The 23,261-nt window shown below is 42.4% G+C and overlaps 1 protein-coding gene across 7 annotated transcripts; it reads left to right on the top strand.

Annotated features, from left to right (window-relative positions):
* Positions 1-1,186: 1,186 nt before the first annotated feature.
* Positions 1,187-22,616, top strand: mafgb (v-maf avian musculoaponeurotic fibrosarcoma oncogene homolog Gb). Of its 7 annotated transcripts, none has more exons than XM_061769876.1 (4): positions 1,187-1,866; positions 12,648-12,864; positions 17,443-17,508; positions 18,141-22,616. In XM_061769876.1, exons 3-4 carry the CDS (start codon positions 17,473-17,475, stop codon positions 18,618-18,620), a joined length of 516 nt encoding a protein of 171 aa, XP_061625860.1. In that variant the 5' UTR covers positions 1,187-1,866; positions 12,648-12,864; positions 17,443-17,472; the 3' UTR covers positions 18,621-22,616. The 7 variants fall into 7 exon arrangements, with proteins under 7 accessions (XP_061625860.1, XP_061625859.1, XP_061625857.1 ...); XM_061769875.1 differs by having other exon boundaries at positions 12,651-12,864; XM_061769878.1 differs by having other exon boundaries at positions 1,310-1,448; positions 12,651-12,864.
* Positions 22,617-23,261: the final 645 nt, after the last annotated feature.

Here is a 23,261-nt window from a genome sequence, read left to right on the forward strand (position 1 = left end):
TGTCCTGTGATGAATTGGCGACCAGAACAGGGTATGCCAAACCTCTCACCCAGTGCCAGCTGATAGGGTCCAGCTCACCCAGGACCCTAATAGGACAAGTGGTAAAAAAAAAAAAATATGTACAAGGTACATATTCTTGGCAAGGAATGTGATTTTGATTCCGAAAAAGTGATGGCTTCTTAAATGGAAATGACAGATAACAGTAGTGTTGCATTTAAGTTGTCTTGAAAAGAGGAGGAATATTATATATCTATATATATATATAGAGAGAGAGAGAGATGGTCCTCATTAAGGTCACAGGTGAGCTGCAACTAATCCCAGCTGACTTTAGGCGAGAGGCAAGGTACAAGCTGAAACGTTCACCATCCAATCGCAGGAAACACTTCAACAAACAACAGTCTTCGATCAACCTAACATGCTTGTTTTTGGAAATCAAGGGATTGGGAAAACCCCTCCTGGAGCCGACACCTTATAGTAGTGGAGGGGTTTGTGTGTCCCAATGATCCTAGGTGCTAAGTTGTCTGGGGCTTCGCACTGCTGGCAGGGTCACCCATGGCGAACAGGTCCTAGGTGAAGGAGCCCCCCTCTGGAGCCAGGCAACAACATTAAAAAAAACATCTCTTCAATAAGGCCACGGATGGGGAATATCTTGCTTCTCCAATTCTGTTGTCGTCGTTAATGCTCCCCAGTTGATGCTTTTTCCGCTTAAGACTTTAAGTTTAATCGGTCGATCAGTTGAGCTCTCAACTATGCTCAACTTTACCTCTCTCTATTTCTGTATTTTAAAGTCATTCCGTCATCTACAGAGGACTGTAATGAGTCTATATTGACAAAGTAAGGAGGGGGGGAAAAGTAGGTAGGCCCTTTCTGTTTTCAAATGTAGGGAATACAAGTGAAAGAGGTCAGAAAATACTGTAATACCTGAAAAAAATGATGAAGTTCAGTACCAATGAATTGTGTTTGTTAGTTCTCATTACTGGTGTTGGTAGTTCTGGGCTAAAAAGTCAGCAACTGTGATATGAAACGCCGCATTGTGGCTTGCTAACCGAAATTTCCGAAACTAAATCCTCCACTTAATCCTCCGCTAGTGACTCTTAAGAGTGTTGTTGTTGTTAGTAGTAGTAGTAGTAGTAGTAGTGGCGCCGTAGTGGGCCGTGTCTCTTTAAATGCGGGTTACGTAGCGCCTTCATGAATGAAACCACGTGATCCAAACATCACTTGACGTCTCTCGTCTGAGCCCAGACCGAAAGAAACAAGGCAGGAAGGAACGAGCGGATACAGCAGACGGTGCCACAAGGCGTCAACCGGAGGACAGGGGCCAAACGTCGCTCCCTCCTTCTCGCTCGCTTCGCAACCGCTTCAGCACCAGCAACCGTCGGCCAACGCCGTCCATCGAAGGTCGGGGGGCGGTGGGCGAACGGACGGCGCCGCTCCGGCTTGCACTTCTGGTGAGTCAGCAGTCCAAATGCCCACAAAGTGCCGAATAAACGCGGTGTCGTTTCGCTGAGTTTCAAAGCCACCCCGCCCCCGTAGAAGCGCTGAATCATCACGAGCCCGCCGCTCGTCGGCCGTCCGGTCGGGAGCGACCGAGCGTGTCCGAGCGGTGATTCCGCCATACGGACAAAGGGGGGAGCACCAAGCGGACGATCGCGAGGCAACCTCGGGGAGAACACGAGAAGCCCGCGTGTGTCGGAATGAGAGGGGCGAGGGCACGTTGCCAGCAAAGGTCGAGCGGCGGACGTGTCGCCCGTCTGCTGTAGCCTGTCAACGTGTTTTTCCAAAGTCGGCCAAAAATGTGCTAAGTAACAAGTCGGAAGACGGAGAGGAACTCGCCTCGCCGACTGCGTGGCCGGCGCTCGTTGGCAGGTACGCGACTCGCACAACCCTCGGCTCTCCTGTTCGCCGTTGTTTTCCGTGTCAATGTCTCTATCCGTCCTGCTGTCCTCCTGCGTGCTCAGCTTCCCACTTTGCGTGAAATTCGTGGCGGAAACCACCGCCGTCTGTCAGCCGCTAGCTTGTGACAGCGAGCAACATGGAGCGCCGCTCTCTGCCTTTTTTGTGTTTCTGTTGTTTTCACGTTTTTGTTTTTGTTGTTGTTGTTGTTGTTTTTTTTTGCTTTGTGCCCTCCGACGGGCCTTATGTTTCACGAAACCCAGTCGAGACACCTCGTCCCCGTTCCGGTTCGGTTCGTGCTGATTCATCACGTCATTCTTATCTGGGAGCATGAGCGGCAAGGTACGAGGGAGCCATGGCAACATGGCACCGGGCGGACAAAGGTCTCAAGCGAGGGAAAAGCGCTCGCTTCACGTCGGGGGGCCTCGGGAACAAGTGCACCTCGCTCGCGGACGTTCAGTTTACGAGAGACTTCGAGCTCAGCGTTTGCCGACCTCGATCGAGGCAAGGTGCAAAATTTAGCATTCGAAAAATCTCGCGTCACACCAACAAACAATCACGGATGTGCGGCGGGAGCATCGGCTTTCACTACACGTCGCTGGCATAGAAAGATGAAGAAAGATCAATTCTTTTTCAAACCAATTCAGTCAGTGACGCTCAAAGTGTGGTAGCAGTCTGCGAAAGACCTTTTTGAATTCAATGTACAAACTGGACAATGTTACAGGGGTTTGAAGTACAGTTCAGTTGTATTTAACCGAAGTGTAATTCATTTGCATTCAGTCTTTTAGAAATGTTTGCTTTTAAACATTTATGAAGCTAAAACGTTTCATTTAACTTTTGAGTGCAATACATTTCAATGGAGTCAGTGTTATTGATTTTCCTACACTTAAGTGCAGAGTTAATACTCAAACTGCGCATAATGTTACACTACCTTACTTCTTAGGAATGCAACTTTCTGTGTTTTTGATGAACACTTAGGCTAACTATGTCATTGTAATTTAAGTTGGTCATGACGGTGGTAGTTGCAGTCGTTTCATGAGGTTGAGAAAAAAAAGTTTTTGAACCACTCCATTAAGTGAAATTGGATATTTCCCGCAGCACACCTGATGATCACTCCTGTCACATTCACAGTGGTTGGGAATCACTCATGCAGAGAATGCGTTCTGACCGGTATCCTTGTTTATTCGAGATGACCTCACCGAGTCACACAATCAAGACAAGCTGTGCCCATGGCATTTTTAAACAAAATATAACAGTTAACGTCACTGATGGTGTAGCGGTACACTCTCCTGCTCCCCTGAGATTGACTGACGACCAGTCCAGGGTGTCCTCCACCTTTCGCCAGAAGGCAGCTGGCATGGGCTTCAAGGTCCCCCTCGACGCTGAACAGTATAGGCGGTCTACCAAATGGATGGATGGATAAGGAAGTTTATTACTAGCCCGGCTTGCCTACTTATATATTAATTATTAAACAAGTAAAATTATAAAGCAATTAACTCTTAGGTGTTGCAACTGAGTGTCTACTTCTCATTGACTTATTATGACATTATCTGCTGACTGGTTGCAACCTGTGCACATTGCAACTCAGGAGTAATAGGGAAGCTCTGTGGACCCAGGAAAAACGAAACTTCACCCCCTAATGATTCCAACTCAGCAGCTTTAGTTAGAGTCAGCACTCTGAAGAGTGTATCAAAAGTATGTAGTAAGCAAGTTGGCAAGTACTGTAATAGAGGGTCATAATGATGAAATAGTTGTATCAGTATTGGATAGAAATGCACCCCCCCCCCTCTCTCTCTCTCTCTCTCTCTCTCTCTCTCTCTCTCTCTCACACACACACACAACCTATGGGCTAAGCTTTTTATACTTGGTATCAGTATTTAATCAGTGCTTGAAGTGCATTTCTCTGTCAAGTACTTTCCCCATCCTTCCCTGGTGTTCACCGTAATTGAACGCTGACCAATGCTTATGTGTGCAACTTTGCTGATGGTGGCGGCGCGGCGGCAAAGGCGCGTGGAGCAACGGGGATGAAGGAAGAATGAGAGATGGGATTTGCGGAGAGATTGAGAACAAGGACCTTTTTGTCTTCAAGGCATTCCCCTGAAAATGCTGAGGCGAAGCAAATGCTCCCTCGCTTGACAGATGGCGTTTTCACTTGTTACTAACCACAGCGAGTTTCTTTGACTTGTCCTGTGTTTGTGTGTGTGTGTGTGTGTGTGTGTGTGTGCGTGCGTGTGTGCGAGCACAAGAGACGGTGCACAGAGTAAGCAGGAAATTCACTCAGATACTAAGATCTAGCTGTTTGTAAGAGAGATCTACACACCGAGTAGAGCCGGCCCACGCCTCCATGGGGGCCTTAAGTCAAAATTGATTATGGGGGACTCTATTTCTGCTAATACTATTGATTATTGATCATTCATATACCTACTATAAACTTATTGCAGCAGTGGTACACTACAAGCGAGAACTGGAGTTGATTTACACAACATTCCCAGTTATAAAACATTAAATGGGATATTAAATATCATCTAAGCCTAGTTGTATACTATTTATTTACTGTAAAAGTCTCATCTGGTTTATTATTTTTTGGGGTAAAAAACAACAAACTGTTGCAGCAATGTGCAAAAATAATTTGAATTGCAAGGTCAAAGGTAAAATGCAACTGCAAATAAAATCACAAAGATATTCTGTATATTAGATCAAATCTGTAAACTGAGGACCAACACAAACCACTTTCTGTAATAAGTTCCATTTCCGGTTGTGTGGTCATCACTATACTTTCCCTTTGCAATTGCTGGTACCCATCTGTGGTGGTGTAACAAAAACAAACGCACGCACAGTTGAAAAAGCGAAACACACTTCTTCTGGGCTGATGCCCCACTATTATTCTCATGATGGTTTAACCTCAATGTTATTGTGTGATTGCACCGACCCCCAGAAATTTTGCTTCCACTTTTACTACCTTTTAAAGCACGGCCAGAGCAGGTTTGTATCTGGTCACATATTGCTATTAATGTGAAAAATGAAGGTCGTAGTTTCAGATGGTCCAAAGATTGTATTTTTCCCATTATAACAAATTCATAGCAATTTTTGTCAAACACGAATGGAACTGAAGCACGTGGAAACAAATGTTCCCACCAGGTTCACATTTATCGACCAGAACAAACTTAGAAATGAATGCATCTCTCCAGTCGTGGATATACTGGCTCACACCTGGCTCCCCTTACGTTCGTGACTTTCACAAAAATTGTACTCCTCTTGACCAATCAGTTATACTTTTCAGGGGTCTAGATTACTGATTCGGAGGGGCAACAATGTTTTGTTACTAAGATATTTTTTTCAGTGTTTACCCATCCCCTCGCCTGTATTTCAGGAAAGAAGAAATAACGCAGTAAATAGAGTATATTGCAGAGGCGTCTTAATGGATTTCTCCTATCGTGTTCACCTGCGATGAGAGTGGGGGTAAATTTCAATGGTTGTGGATTTTTATTTTTTTTTTGTACTGTAGGCTCCATTTCAGAAAAGTCTGCTATGAGTGAGATGGAAGTAAAAGAAGAAGAATAAAAGACAGAAGCACAGGGAGTATGTGAGGGGAAAGCAGTTGGGCAGATCAATAGTGGAGTGTTTTTTCTTCCCCTCAACGGTAATGATGAAATATGGTGTAAGCAGATCTGGTGCATAATCATCTCTATGCTCCACAGTCTTTTTGTATCAGTGTCAGCTCCTTCTGCTTGCTGTGTGTTAAATTAGCCCAAACTTCACCAGTGTGCCAAGGTGTTTACCTCCCTGAGAAGACAGAAAAGTATGAAATAAAAACAAATCCAACATAAACTAAAAGGGATTGAGAAATGAAAATCTTGTTTAGTTGTGTTTAAGCCACTTGTTTTACTGATTCAACCTGCAGCGCGGCAATTTCTGTGGTGTGTTCAAGCACCAAATCGTACGAAGCAGCTTGTCTTTATCAGTAATCACACTACAATCTGTGCTCATGCCTTAAACCTCTCATGTTTTCCTTCCAAGGGCACCAGCGTTCATTTTGGAGCTCTTTGAGGCGGAGACACCTTGTGCGCACATAGAAGCGCAAGAAACCACATTAGTGAGTTTGCTTTTCATGCCACGTTGAACTATTAGGGATAGCGTTCGAGATGTAAGGTGCTGGTCACAGGAGCATCTGTTTGAGTGGTTTTCTACCAGTTGCATCATCTTGCGCATGTCTGACTGCAGTGTGACGATGCCAGAATTGTGGTTGGAATTCATGAACCTTTGTTATTTGGAAACATATTGTATCAAGATCAGCGAGCAGAGAAAAGATAAGCATGCAGATCAAATGAAGCATCTCATCATCACCTTCTGTTTACCAACAGCTCCTGGGGGTTTTGTTGAAAGCAGATGTAAGCTTGCAGCAAAGCATATTCTTAATAGTCCAATTTAATTGTTACGATGGGATTTTGACATCTGCAGTTAGTAAGTTTTGTTGTATTTTGTTTGATGGGAATCACTGTTATTTTTTTGACTACGTCACTTGTTTACATAACCTTGTGGTGCTCAAAAAGGCTTTTTAATATAGCAGATCATGCCAAGGTCAAACTGCTAAGAAATGTAACAACAACAAAAAACTTTTGGAGAGCCATATATGTGTTTGTTTGGTAGTAGTTTAGTTTTGCAGGCGACTTCCTGGTTCATTGAGGATGACCAAGTAACTCATGACTAACCAATAAACTAACACCATCAGTGATTGTAACCTCTTGTCTCATGTAGTCTAGGTAATTGGTTGAAATGAGGTGGCATGGTGAACGAGCAGTTGGCACAGCTGCCTTACAGTTCTGAGATTGCGGGTTTGAATTCCGGTTCCTGCCTTCCTGAGTGGAGTTTGCATGTTCTGCCCGTGCTAGCGTACTCCGGTGTCCTCCCACTTTCCAAAAACATCCATATTAGTTTAATTCCATCCATCCATCCATTTTCTGAGCCGCTTCTCCTCACTAGGGTCGCGGGCTTGCTGGAGCCTATCTCAGCTGTCATCGGGCAAGAGGCGGGGCACACCCTGAACTGGTTGCCAGCCAATCGCAGGGCACATACAAACAAACAACCATTCACACTCACATTCAATTTAAATTTGTCAATTAACCTACCATGCATGTTTTTGGGATGTGGGAGGAAACCGGAGTGCCCGGAGAAAACCCACGCGGGCACGGGGAGAACATGCAAAATCCAAACGGGCGGGGCCGGGGATTGAACCCAGGTCCTCAGAACTGTGAGGCAGACGCTCTAACCAGTTGACCACCGTGCAGCCTGTTAGGTTAATTGAAGACTCTAAATTGTCCATAGGTGTGAATGTTAGTGTGAATGGTTGTTTGTCTATATGTCACCTCGGATTGAGTGGCGACCAGTCCCTGCCTCTCATCCAAATTCAGGGATAGGTTCCAGCTCATCCGTGACCCTAATGAGGATGATCGGTGTAGGAAATGGATGGCTGTATGGATGTTTGAAATGACTGAGGACAAACAAATTCTATATAACTGTAAAGCATTGTGGGAATCACAACGTGTGTGAATATCTTTAAAAAATAATGAGTAAGAAAATATAGTAAAAGCACTGAGAATGTGGAAAATGTTCTTAATTACGAGCAAAAAATGCTTTTCATCTTGAACCATTCTGTGCTTGTTTTGCCTTTTATACTCATTATTATGTAATTGAACATAACGGAAGATACACATGCAATGTTGCATGCCTAGTAATTGAAATAACTCCAGTAAAGTCATTCATATTATCCATCCATGTTCAACACCGCTTATCCTAGTTAGGGTCACGGGGCCTATCCCAGCTGACTTCGGGCGAAAGGCGGACTACATTCTGAACTGGTCGCCAGGCAGTCGCAGGGCACATATAGACACGGACAACCCGTCGCACCCACATTCACACCGTCACTGGGTGGGAACTGAACCCACGCTGCCTGCACCAAAGTCAGGCAAGTGTACCACTATACCATCAGTGACTCCTGTCGTTCATATTATAGTGCGGTAATTGGTTTTAGTGCAGCACCATGGTGAAATAATGGTCTTTATGTGCCCTACAATTGACTGGTGTCCAGTCCAGAGTGTCCCCACCTGTCGCCTGTCGGCTGGGATAGACTCAAGTATATCCACAACCCTAATGAGGACTCGTGCTCTAGAAAATGCATGGATAGATGTTTTTTTGTTGTTGTTGTACTTCACATATAAGCCTCACTGAAAAAAAGTTATTTTAATTTATGTACTTAATTTGAATATCTGTTGCACATGATTCAAATGTGTTAAAATATATTATTTGATTATTTTTGAGTAAAGAGGGGGAAATTACATCGGTTTACGACGTTTTAATCATTTGCAATCAAAAATTAAGTACTTTTCTTCAGTGAATGTATTCGTAAACCAAAGAGATGCAAAATACTTTACTATCTGCAGACTGTGGGTCAGAACAGTGGCCTCCTGGTGACAATGAAGCTCAGAGCTAAAGGGGGAACTACGCCAGCAATAAACTGCACGCTCATGTGTGTACTTCCAGAGATGAGCATGTGCTCTATTTCAGATTACTGTGTGCCTACTTGTTAACAGAGAGCACATAGTGACAGATGCACTTCACATCTCTACTGGGCACTCTGTAATACAGCAGTGTAATAATAGGATGTCATTATTGCTCATAAGAGTGCATGCCTAATCTGACACTACTAATGCGATCTGCGTAGACACAATTTTACTTATGATGTCAGAACCAAACCACCTTTCCGTGTGTCTATGCAAGAAGAGTAGACATCATAAACCAATATGCAGCAAGGAGAAAATCCTAAACTTTGTCGTTAGAATCCTAAAAGAGTGACAGTAAATGGTACCCCTGAATTAGGATTTGCAGAATACTATGTCTCACAGCATACTGTGCAGTATACCGTTACCTTTTTGTTAATATTGCTAAATGTTACTGAAAGATTTCTCGTGATCCTCTCAGAATACATATTACTGCATTGCTGTAGTTAATTCATGATTATGTGCATCCAGATGAATACAAAGTGTGACACTTTACATGGTTTTACTTGTTACAAATGTTTTCCTAGTAGCCCTCTGATTTTACATGCCAAATGAGAATCAGTTTGACCGAGGATTATTTTCCTCTTATTAAAAAAAAAAAAAAAAAAAAAAAAAAAAGCAGAGCCAGGGCTCAACAGTCTGACGATGCAATTTTTTTTGCTTGTGTTGGGAAAAGTCATCACACTCCGACTTACTACCTGGAATGGGAAAAACGTGTTGACGCCAGGACTTTTTCCTCACTTTTAATAAATCACTTTGCACAAACACAAGCTCATGCACACTTAACTATCATGTACATAACCCTATTTAAACTCTCAGGAAAGTAATTATTCCTTCATATCTCCACCAAGCCCAGACAATCCAAATATGACTGTTGACGGTTGATGATGCTTGGGGAGACACTGTTGCACTCTAGTCCTGTAGGTGGGCATAATGCCTATCACAATGTAGGTAAACATTTGCCACACACAGCAAGGTTTTTTACACAGGACTCCCTGAGCACAAAGCACATGTAGACTGGCCAAATTCCCATGAACCCTCCAGGACTCTGCTGCAGGTGTAGAACTGGTCCACTGCTCTACGGCCAGGATGAAAACCCCACTGGTTCTCCTGAATCTGTGATTCACCTTCCAAACAGACCCTCCTCTCCAGAACCGCTGAATTGACCTTACCATTGAGCCTGAGGAGTGTGAGTTCCCTGTAGCTGGAACACACCCTACAGTCCTCATTCTTGAAAAATGAGCCCACCACCTCGATCTCCCAATGCATAGGCACTGTCCTTGATGTCCATGCGATGCGGCAGAGGGTTGTTAACCAAGATCTTCCCACAACTCTTAGGAACTCTGGCAGATGTCATCCACCTCTGGGGCTCTGCCATTGAGGAGCTTTTTAACCACCTCAGTGACCTCAACCCCAGAGATAGAGAAGTCACACATAGTCCCCAGACTCTGGTTCCTCTCAGGAAGGCATGTCAGTGGAATTGAGGTCTTCAAGGTATTCTTCCCACCAACTTTCAATGTCCTGTGTCGAGGTCAGCAGCACCCTATCCCCACTTTACACAGTGTTTATGGTGCATTGCTTCTCCATCCGGAGATGCTGGATGGCGGATCAGAATTTCCTAGTTCCCGTCTGTTTTTTGCCTCAGTGACCACCAAAGCTGCATTCTCCTTGGCCTGCCAGTCACCCATCAGCTGCCTTCTGAGTTGCACAGGCCAAAAAGGCCCAATAGGACTCCTTCAGCTTGATGGCATCCCTCACTGCCAGTGTCCACTAACTGGTTTGGGGATTGCTGCCAGAACAGGCACCGACTACCTTACAGCCACAGCTCCGGTTGGCTGCCTCAACAATGGAGGCATGGAACATGGCTCACTATCCCCCAGGACACGGTAAAATTTCTGTCCAATAACAGAACACTGCTCAGGTTCTGGTTAGGGGCGCTGTTCCTCCCAATAACGCCTTTCCAAGTCTCACTGCCATTGCCACATGCGCATTGAAGTCCTCCAGCAGAACAAGTCCCAGCGGGAGTACACTCCAGAACCTCCTCCATGGACTTCAAAAAGGATGGGTACTCAGAGCTGCTATTTGGTGCATAGGCAGAAACTACAGTCAGGACCCCCGTCTCCATACCTAAAGGCAGAGGAAGGCAACCCTTTCACCACCGAGTTGAACCCCATCATACAGACACCAAGCAGGAGGGAGCAATGAGTATACCAGAGAGGTCACATTCCACATCACTAGAACCATTTTCTGTTGCTGGGGATCGGCCTGTCAAGGTTCCTTGCCTTCGGCCGCCACCAAGCTCATTGTGCACTGTCCACAAGTGTTGAGCGCATGTGAAAGGGGACAGTGTTACCTCTTCTGGCTGTGCTCGGGCTCCATGGGTGCAGGCCAAACCACTAGGCAATTGCCAGCGAGCATCACCTCTAGATCTGGCTTCAGGAGGGCCCTGGTAACCTGTGTCCCGGAGAGGGTCCAATACTTTTATCCATCATAGTGGGTTTCTGAGCTGTGCTTTGTCTGGTCCCTCCGCTAGGACTTCTTTGCCCTGCGTGACCCTGCTAAGGGCATAAAACCCAGGTACCTTCTTTCCTAGGCTCATCTAGACACACAAAGGAAGCATATTGTTAAATACTTCTCGGACAGTGTCAATTGAACCAAAATCAAGCTTTAGGCAAATTAGTTGAAATGCCATTAGTATTGTATCTCATTTTGTTGTGCAGGTGGTCCTAATATGTGGTGTATATTGCAATTTGTGGGATCTTCTTTGTCCCAATACGTTCTCCATATCTTCTGCTCCTCTCTCCATGTTATCATATTTATTTCACACTCTGCAAACGTCCCATTTAATAGCTTCCTGCTTTCTCTTACACGACACACGCACACATTTAAACACACGCACAATGAAAGTGTACTCCCTTGTGTTAATATCCTCACTCTCTCCATGATTTCTGCTGTGAGGCCACTCCCTCGCTCACAGGTTGCCATTATCGCTGATCTGATTCCTAAATCTCAATCAGCCTCCCCTCAGAGCTCAGCGTGAATTATTTACCAACGCTCACGGCCCACGTAAATCACAGAGATCCTCTTAACATGGGCAAGGTGAGCTGTAGAAGTTTAAATTCTCTTCATTTCTCTCGTCATCTGAGTGTCCTACTCCATTCAATGTTGTCCCTGTTGTCAGTGATTGCTCTGTCACTTGCAGGCACAGTTAAACTTGTTGTTATGCTAGGATTACTCACTAAATATAGACTTTCCACTGCATCACTTAAACAATCTAGTCTTAATCTTTCTCTCAGCGTTGACTGGTTTGTGCTTGCGTACATCCACCCTCACAAGCCCTCAGGTTTATATTAGTGTGCACAAGCACCACCTGGATGGAAGTCGCTTTCTAAGAAATTCCTCTCAGTGTGTTGTTATTGGCCCGGTGCAAAAGGTTTTTCTCAAAGAAGATTAATTAGGGTGCAGTCTGAAGAAGATGCGCACACACACACACAGAGTGCTTTTTAGTCTGCACTACTTGAAGAGTGTTTACTCGTTTGATGATCAATCTTTGACGATCCCTGTTTCACCTGGTCCATGACGATTTTCATCTACGTGTGTATGTCTGTGTCAGATGGTTAGTAGTAGTTTTATTGCACTGGATCAGCTTCAAAACTTTTCTAATTGGAGGTTTTATCCGTGGTCATTGCTGAGCTCAGTTCTTTTCTCACCGACCCCAATCCCCCACCGCTGCCCCCCTCCGTGGAGTTCTCTCTATCCTCCCTCCACCCACCTCCGTGCCCAACAGCTAAGCTCTTACAAATGTGTTGAGGATGCATTTTCACCTAAACACCCTCCCATCCCCTCTGCCTCCCTGCTTTCCTCCCTTGCCGTCCCATCCCTCCATCCCCACCTATGCCCCCCTCACCCACCGCTCAAGTTCTTTTCAGTCTCCCTTGTCATTTGCACCCCACACCCTGTCCTCCCTCCATACTCAGCATTTTCCTCAGCTGTGGGTGTGATGTCTCCGTTGTAGCGCTAATCAGCTCTGGAGACGTCAGCATTCCTTCCGTCCTCCTTCACAACCTCCTCCAGCATTACCTCCTCTCTTACCTCTTTTCTCCTCACAGTCTTATCTCTGGTTGTGTTTTAACCATCTTCACAGCATGTCATCTGTTTGTGTGTGTGTGTATGTTTGTGTTTGTGTGTGCTGTTTTTCAGCAGTAACCATAAGCAGCTCCGCTCTTGAGTCGTCAGCGTTCTTTGTGGCTACATAAAAATACAGCCTAGCGCAGCAGAAAAGCTGTCTGTTGTAGCGAGAGTGGCCGTGGCATTGACCACAGCACTGCGACCACCCCACATGCACTGTGGGAAGGACACCACTGGCAAGCTCAAGATGAATGGCAATGCTTTACTCAGCAGATGATCCCTAACCCAGGTGACTTACACGTGACCTGTGCTGTTCAAGAGCACAATTGTGCCAACAGTTTATTACAGTTTTGTGCTGCAGTATACCTTTTTGTCGATGAAAAACAGAGCTTCTTATTATGTGTGTAGTACTTACTAAAATTATTCCCCAACACGGATTAACTTGTATTAATCTACAGTACTATACATGATAAAATACTGCTGAGATGCACCCTCACTCCCTGCTGAACAGCATGGTGTTTGTTTCCTCAGCTTTGACAGTACATTATGTCCACCTTCTAAACCTCTAAAAAACACACAAAATATGCTGATATGATTGCTATCTAGAAGACTGTGCATCTAGTATTTGCATTTCTGCCCTGAATGTCTTCTTTTAATACTGTATATCAGCACCCACGTAGTGGAAAAAGTAACCGTACTAATAATACAGTTGAGTGTCTATGAGCACACGTGTTCACTTGCAGATATGCTGTAATGAAATCTGAAATCATATTTTACAGTATATGGACTGCACTGTGAACTAAAATAGAAATCATATTGCAAGAGATGTTACAAATGCAAATGATACACTGCATTGTGAATATTATATATATTTTTTACATTGTACAGAATTATTTATAGTGAAATACATCCACCATTTTATTTTCTTTCTTTTCTTTATTTTGTTTTGCATTTTTGTCAATAAGATTCATAATTTCGTTGGGGAAAACTTTTTTTATCAATTGATTGAATTTGGTTAAATAGTCTAACTAACTAACTAACAACATGCCGATGAAAAGCTAACGTCTTGGAGTTAGGAGTTCTCTGTTTGCTCAAATACGGAATCTTATTCCACATTGCGGCACAGTTAAGCGCTGGGTGAGCCGCACCTCAAATAGTGTCTTAGGATGCTATATTTACCTTTTCATATATCATCTGATACCATCATGTTCAGCGGAAGATGCCTACCACAACATATGCCACCTACAGACCAGAGATGGCATCTATAACGCTGGTATTTGTGGGAAAGGTTAGCTTTGGGGTAGGCAAAAAGCTTGAGTGGATTCTTTCCCTATGAGGTCAACACAATAATGTCCATAACATGAAAAGCACAAAAAAGACTGTTGTTTGTTATATTTTAATAAATGTGTTATAATGAAAGATGTATAATATTGTTGTAAAAATATATTTTTGCAATAAAGGCCTCCTTCCCACAAAAAAGCTTTACCCCCCTGATGCCTAGTAGCTAATCTGCAGTTAAATAAATGGGTGTCACCGGCCACTATATGAGGAAATGATCCTCTTTACTGTATTGATAGGGACGTTCCAGTGCTAATAGCTTCACTACATTGATAATTTTATGTCCCTCTTATAATTTTATATGGCTCATTGTAAGACACTGATGTCAAGACCAAATATGGAGAGTCAGCTTTTTTGTTTCCTTGACATGGGTTGTATTGTATTGAAATTTGACTGCATTTGCATGTTTGGGTACTTGCAGTGGAACATGTGGATATTATTGCCCCCCCCCCGCCCCCCCAGCATGGTGGCAGGGGAATGTGTTGGCATGCTTTTTGTTTGTATGTAGATGGGGGTTGGGGGGTTAGGCACGGGGGAAATAAACCTATGCCTGGCAGTAAAAACGCCTCCTTTTTTTGCCTCTCTGTTTTCACTTCCCCCACCATCTCTCCCATCCACCCCCAAAGGCACCCTTAGTCTTCATGTCTTTGATCCATCTATTGTGTGATGATGATGCACCTTCAGCTGTGGGAGCGTACAATGCATCCCAGAACACTGCATGCACAATTCAAGAAAGCTATATCAAAAATTCCGACTTTACAAACATAATAATTCTCAGTTTTGATTGACCGTTACAGCGAGATGTTGTCTCTATTGTTATGGTTGTAGTTTGCTGTGTTGTAGAACTGCACTATATGCTATAGTGTTGTGTTCAAAATGTTGACACTTTCATGTACTGTAGTTAAATGAGGTAACCAAAATATCAGAATCGTTCTGCAAGTGGTCATAATGTTGGTGTCAGGTCGATGCGTTGGAAAGAGCTGTTAAAACAATGATGGGCATCATAGTGGTGGCAATATAAAGTATGTGTTTGTAATGTACATTTTCTCTGATCTACTGCTATTTTTAATTTATTGTATCTTCAGCATCCTCACAGACTCACAGAGGTGCACTGTGGGGGGAGGTAGACTACTCAGTGTTGCCAGGCCAAACTGATGATAATTTGAATAATAATAATAATAATATATGACACAGGTCGTGATTTTGAGGATACCCAAAGATGCTTAAAAAACGGTATCCTCAAGATTACCAATCATTTCAGGCATGCTTCTTTGTTAAAATGTTTTTTAAGCTTTCCTCAACCTGTGACTCTGTTTATGGCAGGCCCACATTTTTAAACAAACGTAAACAGTAAAAAGGGGCCCTTCCTTCAATACTATAAAGTTAGAACAACAATACTAAAAAGATTCTCAACACACTTGAATACTTTAGACCTACCCGTTTTTGTTCAGAAAATAGTAGAATTACTCCCACAAAACAAAAGAACTCCTTTCAAAAGTATACAAATTAATCTGAAGTACTAATTCAATACACTTACCAACCGCAAAATGGTTGTTGTCGGGCCACAGAGAGATGAGGGTCCGACCCCCTCCCTCCCCTTTGGGCCCCGTCCTCCTCTCCCCTCTCTTGACACCCTCGCCCGTCCTTGCTCACGACGGGTGCTTAACATGGGCTCGCTTTGTCGGGCTGTGCCCGTTTTTGGGTCGGCGGCTGGCTCCTGCGTTGGGCCCTGTTGGTAGCTGGCCCCCCCATGCTCTCCGGAGGTGGTTGGGGCAATGGCGGAGGTGGGGGTCGCTGGGTGGGTGTGGGTCGTGGGGGGCGGTGGTCCAGTGCCCGTACCCCTCCCTTTGAGACTGGTCGGGGCGCTTCGGTTGGGCTCGGGACCTCCCTGGGTCCTGAGGGTCGGGGGCGTCCCCCTGTTTGGGTCCCGTGCTGGACTGGCTCTCTGACTTGGCCCCCCCTTGTGGGTGGAGGGGGCCGGGCCCAACCTTCCTCCATATGCCAGCTCAGCAACTCCGTATACCAGTTGACTAGCATGTATATTATATGGTGTTCATTCACTAATTAGTTTGATAGACACGCTATAGGCTTGTGCTGGGACCACAAATAATAGCACAGGTTATATTAACATATCAACTCACAGGTTCTTACAGGTGTTTAGACACTAAAAAAGAATCCCACAGCACCACTCGTCAGTAGCACTGCCTTGCTCATTTTCCCACATCCTGTCCTGACCTTTTCTGTCCTCTCTCATCTTGTTCTCTTGGTTAGTTATTGCACGTCCTCACCGGGTGTCCCTCCCATCCACAAACAAATACACGACTTGACTGTTGTAATGTTACTTGTGTTAAAATATCTAGACTGTCTCACTATTGTTCTGCTGTGGTTATCACCCCTAGTCCCCTTGTCCACGCTGTCCCTCTGTCTGTCCCCTAAAACCTTTTTCTGTCCGGCTGCATTTTCAATAAACATCATAATAATAAACAAATTAAAAAAATAAGTAGACAGAGTATTTCAAACTCCCCTGTTGCACACCAAAACTGTTCCAGCACAAAGGCATACAGATCCACCATTCTGCAAGGCCATGCAGCTGAACAGGACAGGTTATTTCAAAAAAAAAAAAAAAAAGAAGAAAAAAAAGTGGCCCAATAGAAAGTGACAAAAGAGAGATAACATTTGCGCGGCAGGAGAGGAGAGCGTGTGTTTGGGGGGACTGAGGCCAGGAATCTGCTGAGTCATTGTGACTGCTCTCATGATGTTCGCTTAGGTCAGAGCAGCAACAAGAGACACCCTTTAATGACCACACACACACGCACGCACACACACACACACACACACACACAGAGGTCTGAAACAGACAAGCACCCTCGGACACAAAGCATCCCTTGTGGAGATGTGCACTCTGAGGACTGATGTCATCTTTTGCATTCCTGTGTTGACTTCTTTATCTCCACCCTTTTGTCTGTTGTTTCCCCTTTTGAGCAACTACATCTGTGTTTCTGCCATTGTTAGATTTTTATATTCCTGTCAGTTGTAGTTCATTTTTTTCCCGTATGTTGCTACAGGCTGGGTGGGATAAACTGTATGCATGTGTAAGAACGTGTAAGAGCTGAAACAGTTGGTTTTCCCCTGGACTCCTTCCCACAAATTCTATCGGTTCCTCTTCTCTCAGTTCACTTGCTAGCGATTGGCCTGAAGCTAACCAATAACGCTTCAGCTTGACAAAAGCATAGGGCACTATCACTGTAACTGTCAAGAAACAGGAAGTCAGGGAAATTCTGAGAAATATTGCGTGTCACTTTCACTCATACAACCTGATATTGATGTGCAACGTTTAACCTGTTCAAATATCAGTCTTCCAAAGGTACAATTGGATTTGGTTTCTATGTGCCTGACCTGGTGGGTAGTAATCCGCAAACAACAATACTTAATACTACTATACTGTACTTAATCCTGTGAACAATTGTACATTTTTGTCAAGCTATTACTTAGAATAACTGTGTTATATTTTTTTTCTGCATTTGTGTAGGTCTCTTCAGAAGAACAAGGCTCCTGTGGCATGACGACGACAAACAAAGGAAATAAAGCCTTAAAGGTGAGGGAGAACATCCACCAAAATGGTACAGCTCAGTCAGATTCACCACAGTACAGTTTGAATCAAGTAAACCTCGATTAGGCTGGAATTAAGTGTTTAGGTAACATGGTAATAGATGTGTTAGCTACATGCAGCGAGGCATTAATTTGACAATTAATTAAACATAAAATGGATATGACAGTGGGTGGTGCAGTGTGCTGAGAATGCTTGTAAGCCAGAACCATTTTTTTTGTTTTCAATGGCACTTTTTAGTTTCAAAACACATTTCATAATCAGAGGGGTCAAACAGGGGGGGAAAGGGGAACAACTGTCCCAGGGCCCTGAGCAGTTGGAGGGCACCTGTCTGTGCGGCAGTGGGCCCCAGCGCCCCGTCGCCAAATCATACTGTGAATGCTCAATGTTGCCCGGCATGTTGAGGCACACCATGGTACACACTGAAGGCGCACAACTCTAAATTTAGTTTTGCCTGTTTACTGTAAAGAAATGTCCAAAAAGAGTGGCTAAAAATCTGTGATATATCAGGGCCGCGAAAGATGCTACACGATATGGTTGGGGTTCACTGTATGCCACTCCGTTTGTTGTCTTTGATTGACTGTACTGTATTTGATCTGATTCCTTCTTACTTTATAAAGGTGAAGCGAGAGCCAGGAGAGAATGGCACCAGCTTGACAGATGATGAGCTGGTGACCATGTCAGTGCGGGAGCTTAACCAGCACCTCCGGGGTCTCACTAAGGAGGAGATCCTGCAATTAAAGCAGCGGCGGCGCACCCTGAAGAATCGGGGCTATGCCGCCAGCTGTCGAGTAAAGAGAGTTACCCAGAAGGAAGAGCTGGAAAAGCAGAAGGCCCAACTGCAACAGGAAGTGGACAAACTGGCCAATGAGAATGCTTCCATGCGCCTAGAGCTAGACGCTCTCAGGTCCAAGTATGAGGCCTTACAGACCTTTGCCAGGACTGTGGCAAGGAGCCCCACTGTGGGGGTCGGAGTCAGGGCTGGAGGGGGAGGAGGAGGGGTAGCGTCACCAGTCATTGGTCCACTCATACCCGGGAAGGCGGCAACGGCGACGAGTGTCATTACAATAGTTAAGTCCAAAACAGATGCACGGTCTTGAGGGAGGTTTAGATTGACAAAGGTGTATCTGGATGGAATTCAGCTGCGTCTAAGAATTTCTTCTCTGCTTGCCACGCCTTCTTCACTTGCACTCAACTCCTGTGTCAAGTCACTGCACTGACCTGACACAGGTCTCGGGTGCAGTCAAGGACTAGAAGGAAGCAGAGGACTTGGCCCTCGGTCAGTGCTTGTTCACAAAGGATCCGGCAATTTAAAGTTGATAATTGTAATGAACTGCTGTCGTAATGAGGACGGTCCAATGTTCCCATTTCGTGGCTAAACAAACATGGAACATTTCTGTGATGGATTTAGAGACAGAATAGTTTGATGATAGATCATCTCATGTGAACCAATAATTTCATTGGCTGCAGATGAGTCCCATCTTGCTCCAACCTTTTCATATCAGTATGACAGAGAATATATATATATACATACAACACAATTGTGTTACCTGTTACTGTTTTGTACCGTGTTGTCATTCACATGAGGTTCAAAATGTATTCTCTGTGTGTGAATTGTTATATATCAGGAATTCTGTGAAATTCGTGATTGTTTTGGTATTGTTATGTTTGTTAGTTATCTTATTTTCTACAGCTTCTTTACTTATCACTCATATTTGCCCTTCTCTTTTTTTCCACTTCTAATTAGCTTCTCCGACTGCATGGGTAGCCAGATGATGAAGGAATTAAAAACAAAGGAAAATAACATAACTGTGGGAAAAAAAATCTTGACATCTTTGATATGATTCTCTACAAGTAGTGTTTACGTTTGAAAAATTTGGAAGGGCAAGTGCCTTTTTCTGATAATTGAAATGTTGGGAGAAGTCAAGAGGAAGCGTTGATCATAATAATAATTGGGCCATACCTGTGATCAGTGGGATACACTGATTAGTCTGGACGTCTATGACAACATTTAACTCCCCGTTGTTCTATGAGCTGTGTAGTAGCCACTAATAATAAAGCAAATGATAATAATACCTAGTTATAAGACTTTGCACTTGTACATGTGCTGTGCTCTAGCTACTAATTTATTTTAATTATTTCCACAATTTGAAAAGTTCTTTCGGAAATTCTCAATATAAAGCTTGCTGAATGGTATGGTCTCCTACTCAGAGTAGTTTAACCAATAAATTACATGCATTCACATAAATGGGGAGTCATTGACAAAACTTTACAATAAAAGTAATCTTATGTGGTGTTCTCTTAAAAAATATAACAAAAAAAAAAAAACAGTGTCCATGTATGGTAGCGTCTCAAATTTTATAAAGACAGTTAGCTTTACATTGTTTGTATTTACCTGTGGAAAAAAATGAGGTAACAAAATCACTTTGATATACAGTATCTCTCTATTTTGCAATTGTACCAAAAGTGGCTTAACTACCGAATAGCTTTGTTCTTTCTGTAGTGACTAGGCACGTGTATGTACCGTGAACTAGAGTGTGGTGTGCTGTGCAAGTATGTGATGGGGTAAGTATAACTTTCACTATATTTGATGGGTACAACTTTGATCCTTGTTTGATTTCAGGGCGAGTGATGACACAGCGGGTAACCGTGTTTGTTCTCTCATTATCAAGTGTGCCCCAGGACCATCTGAACGTGTTAGATCATTTGCCCATAATCTGCATTTATGGTTTTTATAAAGCTCTTTTTTTTTTTTTTTGCAGCTCTATGTCCCACATTTCTGATGAAAGCCTGTGCCGTGGTGCTTGTTATGTTCTGCACTGATTCCTGCAGACCAAGTGACCAATCTCGGTATGCAAGGTTCACTTACGTTAAAGTAACAGTGATGTGAAGCCATTTTTGTTCTACTGTAGGTATATTTAATGTTAAGTTTTAGTTTTTCATCTCTTTCTTTTATAAAAGTCAGGGAAGTGACAAAATGATGTTATTGTACATAAGGTCTTACAGAGTGAATGATAAGTCCTCTGCTATTTAATAGCTCATCTATCAAAGAGTGACTTTCAACAGACTTTCAAACAAAATGCTTATTACCGTTCAGGAAGGAAAACCTTGTTTTAATTGATTATTTTATTGAAATGGATATAATCTACAGGGATGAAAATATATGTTTATGAAGATGGATACTGACTTGTTTTGCTGAAACCATTGTTAATCTTTTTTGAAGTTTTCAAAAAGTTGAAGTTCATAAAGCTAGTAGGTTGTGCGCACACAACAGGCAGACGAAACAGCATCTGAAGATAAACTGTAGAGGTTTGGGATTTAATGGATTGATAATTTCTCCATAATCCAAAAGCTAAAAACGTGTGCAGACAATGACACCTCAGATAACACAAATGAAAAAATGATGGTATTAATTTGCAAACAAATCATGTCCAGTATACCAACACCATTGTTTTATGAGGTTGTTATTTTTTGTTTTTATGATATTGTTTCTCTGTAAATGTGTGCTTTCCTTTCCTGTTGAGCCACTCATTGAATTCCTTCATTGTTTTTGTGTACTTGGTTCCGTTTTTAAAAAAAGGAAGAAAACATTTTGCTAAAATTCTCGGTCAAACACACCTCGGGGATGAATACCATATGTTGTGAGTGTAACAGTGTCAAGATGGTGTTTTGTTGTCTTTTAATATGCAAACTGTGTAAGGCATAAGTAGAACTCCTGTCACAGAGAAGCTGTACTGCTATTGTCGCTTGTGTCAAATTGTTCAGGTCCAGTATGATGTGACAAAGTTGAAGAGTTTATATTCACAATGTTTAGCAATATGTGAACTGGGTATCAAATGTTTTGGCGATTTGTTTGTTTATATATGGATTATGTGTTGTGACTTGCCTTGCTCCCCCCAGCATATTATTGTATTTATTAATGTGCATAGACAGGAGAAATCTAATATTTTTCTAGCCATTTCAGTTTGACAGATGTCGCTTGTTGTCGTTGTTGTGTTTTTCCTCCTGTGTGAAGCTGTGTGTTTGGTCTTGAATGTAGTTTATCCAAACATTAAGTCAGCAGAAATCAGTGACCTTTAGCCATTATCAAACAGGGTTTCTGTAACACATTTTATGAGCTTGACATGTTTTACTGCTTCCTGCGCAGACGTTTCACCTTCCTAATGAAAAGACGTTTCATCACCAGCCCAAGCAGCCACTCCTAAATCATATGTTCGTAAATATTTTATGGCACGGGAAAAGAAATAGTGGAGACAAATATGATAGAAGTGAACAAATTTCATCCTTTACAGAGTGTTACAGATTGAATTAACTAGACCCTTGTTAAAAACATCTTATGATTGTAGAGAAAATGCTTATCATTAACCTCTTATCATTCTGCCAGGCCAATTGGTGTGTACTCACTCAGTTATTTCCCTGTGAGGCAATCACACATTCAGACTAAAAGCCCCTTCACCCACCTCCAAAGCTGATCAATGAGAGTAAATGAACCAAACATTCCTTTGATCGTTTGTTTGGCGTGTCAATCAATAACAATGTTTGCTTTGCTTCTGCTGGCCCTGCACTGGCATCGCATCATTTGAACATATTTTGGCTGTTTTCTTCTTTTTCATGCCACTGTTGTCTGTTTGCCCTTCAAACAATATGTGTCTAATGGTGATCATTCTGTCTGATTATACATTAAAGTTGGGATATTTTTGTGTCTGAAAGTAAATAATGGTCGAATTAAAGTTATAGAGAAGTAGTGAGTTTGTGTGAATATGAAGCAGCCTGTTCAGAAAAGGTCCTGTAATAGGAAATTCTGTGTTTTATACTATTTCTGTATGGGGTGTAATAAATTATTATACTGTTCTTTCTATGGGAAAATACTGAAAATGTGACAGTCTTTCTAAGTATTTATCTTCCAACTAAATTATTGTTGTTGTTTTTTTTTTGTAGCTAAATTAGTGATGATGGCAAGGTACTGGTAACTATGGAATTAACTGTTTCATCATCGGTCTAATGTTCTTTTAATTTATTGATGTATATACTGTATGTTTGTCAATAAACAGTTTACTTTATTTTGTATATCACCAATAAACATGGTTTAAAATAAATACAGTTTTGTTTTCTCCTTTGTTATTTTAGCAGGGTGAAATTACATGATATTTTTCCATTTCAATTTGATACACAATTTTGAAAGCATAATCTTGTTTCCAGTGCCAGCAAAGAAAATAAATAAAAAAATAGTGATTAGGCAAATAAATTACGTATTTTACAACACAGAGCGATACTGAGAGTTGCATATCAATACATTAGAATATTGAGAATGAAATATATAATTTATTTTAGTAGTTTAAAAAGTGAAACTATATAAAATACGGCACTACACACAGTGAAATACTGATATTAATTATTGGTTTTATAGTTGTAATGATAGCATCCAGCTAATGAAAACCAAATATTCACCATCTTAATGAAAATGTACTATTAAATAATAAAAAAAACAAATTATTTAAAAAATTGGAAAAGGTAATAAGCCTTCTGAAAAAATATTTTCCCATGTGTTTAATGAATCTAATGAGTTTTACTTTTTATAATGAAACCTCTGAAATAAAAACTTTTCAATGATAGTCCAATTTATTGCAATGTATTGTATATAAAATCAATAACTATATGTATTGAATAGAACTATTGCTGCATTTTATTATTGTGTTACTTTAAAATAAATGAATTTGTTATTGAGCTAATAAAGCGTATTT

Source organism: Phyllopteryx taeniolatus, chromosome 4, assembly GCF_024500385.1.
Source record: "Phyllopteryx taeniolatus isolate TA_2022b chromosome 4, UOR_Ptae_1.2, whole genome shotgun sequence".
In the NCBI taxonomy this organism is placed as follows: Eukaryota; Metazoa; Chordata; class Actinopteri; order Syngnathiformes; family Syngnathidae; genus Phyllopteryx; species Phyllopteryx taeniolatus.